The sequence below is a fragment of the Plasmodium gonderi genome (genome assembly GCF_002157705.1).
Source record: "Plasmodium gonderi DNA, contig: Pgo-contig_364, whole genome shotgun sequence".
Classification (NCBI taxonomy): domain Eukaryota; phylum Apicomplexa; class Aconoidasida; order Haemosporida; family Plasmodiidae; genus Plasmodium; species Plasmodium gonderi.
In genome coordinates this window covers 9,150-15,809 of record NW_021629264.1, presented here as the reverse complement: position 1 = coordinate 15,809, position 6,660 = coordinate 9,150, and the positions used below count along the sequence as shown (strand labels likewise).

The window sequence follows — 6,660 nt, the reverse complement described above, 5'->3', positions numbered from 1 at the left end:
AAAATAAAAATAAATATAAAAATACTAAATATATAAACAAATTCATAAAACTGAACACTAAACGATAAACACAGAACATAAAATTCTGGATAATAAACATAAAAAAAGTCCTATAAAGCCTGAAAATTACAGCACAAAGCCTGAAGTATAGAGAAATTATACTAAAAACCTAAACCCCAAACCCTAAGCCCTAAACACTATAAACACTGAAACTAACCCCCAAAACCCTAAACCATAAACACTATAAACACTGACACTAAACACTAAACCCTAAACCCTATACCCATAAACACAAAAACCTAAACCCCAAACCCCTAATCCTAAAACCAAGTGATCAAAAAATCCTAAAATCATGAAACACATAATCATAAACCTAGAAAACATGAACCCTAAACACTGAAACAATGAACACTAAACCCTAAACCTTGAACCATAAAACATGAACACTGAGCCCTGAACCCTGAAACCTGAGACCTAAATCTTGAACAACAGTCCTTAAATAAAATTTTTATACTATTAGGGTTATATGTATATTTATATAAAGGTAAGCAATCATTAGTTTATATATAACTAAAATTTAGTATGCATACTATTAAAATGTTAAATTGCATTGAATATATATAATAATAAATATTATATAATATTAATGCGTATTTAATAATTCCTAGTAATTCATAAATGGAAACAAGGTTTAGATAAATAAATTATATTGTCAGATTAATATCATTTATTCCATAGGAATAAAAAAAGTAGTATAAAAAAATGTGTTCGGCATAATGATATAATACCAAAAATAAAAATGAAAAACTTATTCAAAATATAATATATAATTGAGAATTATAATTATATCCATTGTGATCCTATAAATTAAAAAAATATTAGAAAAAATATTATAGTATAAACATAATGATTATATAAATATATATACTATATATATTTATTTAAATAGAGAATAATTTTTATTTTTTTAATGCAAAATTTTTAATTATTGCGATTATTGTACTTCCTATTAAAAATTATTATATATCCTAATAACATAAATCTATTTTACTTATTATGCATTTATATAATATATTTATTTCATAAGACATATAGAATAACGAAATACTATATATTAACATATTTATCAATAACTGTATGTATTAGAGAAGTCTAAAGTTTTTTGATGAATTTAGAAAATTATAAAAAATAATAAATATTCCAAATACATAATATTTATTATTATATCTATAAAATATAAATATATATAATGATTAAAAGAAAATACTTTCTCTTACATTAATTCACAGATATAATACAAAATGCTCGAGTCAAGCAGTGAGAATACAAATGTATATTTTTTTTGTTCATAATCATTTAATTTTTATTTCATTATATATAATACCTTTATTTGTGAAATTAAATTAATAAAAATTTATTTAAAATATTTTATATTCTTGTATTCAATATAATTTTCATTCATAGTTTGATTTTAATGAAATATTTCCAAAGTGTAAATATGATTTTAAGGAGGCTATAAACGCACATCGTGGTATAAATAACAGTTTAGGATTGAATCACGTATGCGAAAAATTTAGTAAATTAGTAGGGGGAAACAATTCTTCGCCATTTGTGTTACCATGCTCTGATCTTGGTCGCTATTTATATCATATAAGCCTTAATACAGATAGTAAAAAAACAAGTTGTAAATATTTCAGTTACAAATTAGAGGAAGCAATAAAATATAATAATCGCAATTGTAATGGAGTAAATAATTGTTACAAATATTTGATAAATGCAAAAAATGAGAAATTAAAAAACGTACTTCCTATGTGTGAGGGAAGTACTATAGACATTGATAATGAAACATATACAATATTCAATTATTTGGATAAATTATATGATGCTATTTATACGATAGAAAGCACTCGTGGGAGGAGTTGTTGGCAGAGAGAAAAAGATATTTATAGGCCTTATATATCACATTTGAATTCATGCAAATATAGCAATGATGGTACTTTCAGAAATATGCTCTTAAAACTTAATGAAAAATACATTAAAGTATGTCCTAATGTGAATAAATTTGAACTCTTTAAATTTATTTCTAATAATATCGTAAGCCAAACAGGAGTTACAAACAATACAGCAGTTACAAGACAAGCAGAGATTTCAAGCGAAGCAGCAGTTACAAAACAAGCAAAAATAGAAAGGCAGGAAGATGTGGGAATTGATGTACAGATGGCAGGTAAACTTCTGAGGACAAGCACAGAATTGGGAACAAATTCATCGATAAGGAAACACTTTATAATTTTACCCTTTACAATATTAATAATTGTATTAATTTTGTATAAGGTTAAAATTAAATTTTATTCATTAAATATATATTGATATAAAATAGGAGATACATATTAATATGAAAAATTTATGTGAAATAAATTTTCTGCGTATAAAAATATCTCCTTTTTCCTTTTTTAACAGTATACCACATTTGGCGCCCTTGTGCAATCAAGGGTGCAGAAGTTAAAGAATGTGTTCTTCAAAAATAAAAATAATGAATATCGAGGTATAATGGATTCTCATGAAAATATATATCGTGATAAAAAAAATAGAAGGAGTTATATTTCATATATTCCAGAAGTCTACTGAAGAAAAGAGCTGAGTTATGAAATAGTACTACAATAAAATCAATAAACCTGTATAACAAATATGTGTATAGACATTGAAAAAAATATATACAAAAATAAACTGATAAATGTAGTGATAAAATTTCATAATACCTTTTTATTATTTTTAAAAATATGTTTAAAAAAAGGAAAGATATAAATTTTATAATATACAGAATGAACTACAAATATATTCGGTTATCAAAATTTACAATAAATTTATTATGTATAAAAAAACATAAAATACTATATTATATGATAATTAAATGGAAGGTAAAGATAAAATCAATTTTAATATAATTCATTATGTTGATATAATTTTTATTTAATTATTCAATAACTGTTTTTTGCATTAAACTAAAACTTAAAATTAGGTTAAATTCTATACCAAAAAAGGTGAGAACTAGTACTTTGTGGCATTATAAATAATGAAATATAAAATAATGCAAATATATAAAAAAAATACAATATTTAAACTCTGAACAACATCCTTATATGATTTATACAATAATGTTTATGAAATCATTATACTTACTGAATTATTTTGTAATATAAATAAACTTATATAAATAATATAGATAGAACGAGTAAAAATTTACATTTATGTACGTTAATTCGTATCTTAAATTTATATATATAAAACTTAAATAGTTAACGGTGAAGATGTACGAATATGTAAAAAATATTAATGTATTCGATTTGTACTAGAAAAATATCAAATACACTAAATTATAATTACGATGTGCTGTATATCATTACGTTTATAAATAAAAAAATTTATCACTCTTATATAATTTTAATATTTAATTATTATGACTAATTATATTTATTAAAAATATTATATTTATAATACTATATATATCTAGAGTATGTAAGGATATATTACACACATAATTAACATTATAAGAAAACAATCATTTTTTTGTAATATTTTCACTTAATACACGTCTGCCATAGCGTAACACGTGATGCATATAATAAAACAATTTATGCATTATTATCACAATTAAATAGAGATATTAATAAAAATAAATATATCATTTATGTTGTATTAATGAATTGTTTGTAAAAAAACATACTATGGATAAAAAATTTTTATAAGCGACAAAATAAGAATGTTCAATAGTTTTATATTTCTGTGATGCTTTAAAAATATAATTTATTAACGTTATTTTATAGGATTCTTAATATATTCCTTTTAAAATATTTATTTATTGATGGTAAAAATAATAACTCATTTATATGTATGTAGTGCATCTTTTTTAAAGCCTAAGTACAATATATATGTATAAATTATTTATATTAGTATTACTTTATTATGAAACTTTATTTATAAATATTTTTTTCATCACGTATTCCATGTATGTAGATTAGGTACATTTTTTAGTTATACTGATACAATAGTCATATTAATTTTAGTTAAATTTTATAAAAGCAAAAAATTTTTACAATAACAAGTATGTCTTCTTTTTTAAGAGAATTAATTATTTCTTCATTGCATAAGACGTATTATGATAATATACAATTTATATATTATAATAAAATATACTCTTTGATATACTCTGTCATATATATATTTGTTCATTTATAATGTGCATATGCATATAATATTTTGAAAAATTGTCTTTCGTGCAATGTTTCATACATATTCTATTAATAATATAAACACTTATATAAGAAAACATTTAACGTAATTATAGAATAATATATTAAGAAAAAGTATATATAATACATAAACATTCCTGAATAATATTCAATCATTTTAATTCAATGTTTTTTAAAAATATAGTATTCTTTTACATAGGATTAAATTATAAGAAAAAAATTATATTCTTATAGAATATATAAATATATTTTACAATTTTATAGTATAATGGATGAAATAACGGACATATTATATTTTTCATTTTTATTATCATTATATTTTATCGCATTAATCACCAGATATAAAACTTTTACATAAATAAAACCAAAATTAAAAAAATTCCTCATTATCATGTATTACTCAATAAATAATTACGCAAATTTAATACGTAATTAAAAGATATATTTTCATTCAATTTTGTTTTCAAAATATTTATAATCAAACATTACAACATCAATGTAATATATTGTATATTATTGTACTTTACAGCATTTATTTAATAACATATCGTGCTACAGAAAACATCAGCAAATTAGAATTCTATTTGTATGCTCATTTTGAATTTCTTTAAATTTACTAATATACTTTAATTACATATATATGAATATACAGATTTTAATAGTAAATTAATGTTAATAAATTATGCATTTAACAATTATTTAATATAACATATCTTTGAATGGTATAAAAATATATATTACCTATAAACAATGAATATCTAAATCAAATTGTACATTAGGTATATATTCGTAGGAGTTTGCATATAAGAACTATAACATAAGAAATACAATAAAAAAACTTAATACATATTGTACTGGTAAGAAATATTAATAATGTAATATAAACATAAAAGAAGAAATAAATATTTTAAAAAAATATATTTAATTCTTGTAGATACATGGTATCATAAATAAACTTATGTAGTAAATATCATAACAAAAGTTATATTCATTATTTGAATTTTTTTTTTTAATACCCTTTCATTAGTGTAATTTATAAGATTATATATGATGTAGTTATATTTATATATATATATATATATAATAAGAGTTTTAATAAATCAAAATAAATAAATTATAATATTAATATGTTTTTAATGCGTAATAATTTTTTTTTTATTTTTAATTATATAACACTATATACTTCCAGCTTGCACGTGCAATAAAAAAGATAATAAATATGCTGAGTCGTATTAACGAAGAAAAGGAGGAATCCGAAATATCAGAAATATCTTATTGTGCTTATTGGAATGATAGTTATAAGTTGTTATGCAGTTCCACGAAATTTGACGATTAAATAAGTATTTCATTAAATGAATTTTTTTTAAAACTCATGTAGCATAATGTTACCAAATTATTTAAGGATTCTGTTATCAAAAAGATCTAGTAAAAATAAAATAATTCATATATTATATAAATTAAAAAAAGACCTTAATATGTTAATTTAATGATAAAATATTTCAGTGTATTAAAATTCAGTTTTTTATTTTATGCCTTAGGATATAGAATTTTAAATTCTTCCTTATTTGATTTTATGTGAAAAGTGTATTTACATTCATTCAGAATCTTTAAAATTATTTAACTTACTATTGTATATAAAAAGGAAAAGGCTTATTAATTTTATTTATATTAATTTTCATAATACATATATACATTTTGTACATTATGTGAAATTTTTGTTTATTTATGTTGTTCATTAAATAAGGACAATACTGCAACGTTATTGTGTATTAAATATATAAATATGTTTTATTTTTATTTTATTATATATTTATATTAACTATAATTCGCATATATTTTAAAGGTTTATTCAAGTTGAATTTAGGTAATTCTATATCTATATATACGTATGAAATTAATGCACCATATTTGACACATACGTATATTATTTATTGTCATAATTTAAGTAATATCATAAATATGCTTTAGCATTCAGGTTTTAGGATTCTATGTATAGTAGTTCTTTTATTATAATAAATCAATTATGATAATTGAAATTATTTATGTCTATAATAATTGCACGTGTCATAAATTGATACATAATAACAAGGAAATATCTAATAGTTGTACCTATTTATATATTCTCCTGTTTACATATTATCATATTAAATTAAATTATTACTAGTTATAAATAAAATACATATTATATATATGCTTATTCTATTGTAATATTTAAGTTTTGATAAAAACAAATAAACATGCATATATTGAGATGTAAATTTTATATATGATATATTTTTATCCATTTCATATTATACATTCTCAATTGTTATATATCCAATAAGCTATATCTCTTGATATACTGGTATAAATAAATATTTAGTATCTATTAAAACAACTGTCGTAATGTATTAATTTTATGATATAATAAATT

The 6,660-nt window shown here is 20.3% G+C and overlaps 1 protein-coding gene across 1 annotated transcript; it reads left to right on the top strand.

Annotated features, from left to right (window-relative positions):
* Nucleotides 1-1,301: 1,301 nt before the first annotated feature.
* Nucleotides 1,302-2,625, top strand: PGO_003165 (variable surface protein; the record flags this gene model as incomplete). Its single annotated transcript, XM_028691261.1, has 3 exons — nucleotides 1,302-1,331; nucleotides 1,465-2,331; nucleotides 2,458-2,625. The coding sequence occupies 3 exons, from the start codon at nucleotides 1,302-1,304 to the stop codon at nucleotides 2,623-2,625; spliced, it is 1,065 nt and encodes a 354-aa protein (XP_028547062.1).
* Nucleotides 2,626-6,660: the final 4,035 nt, after the last annotated feature.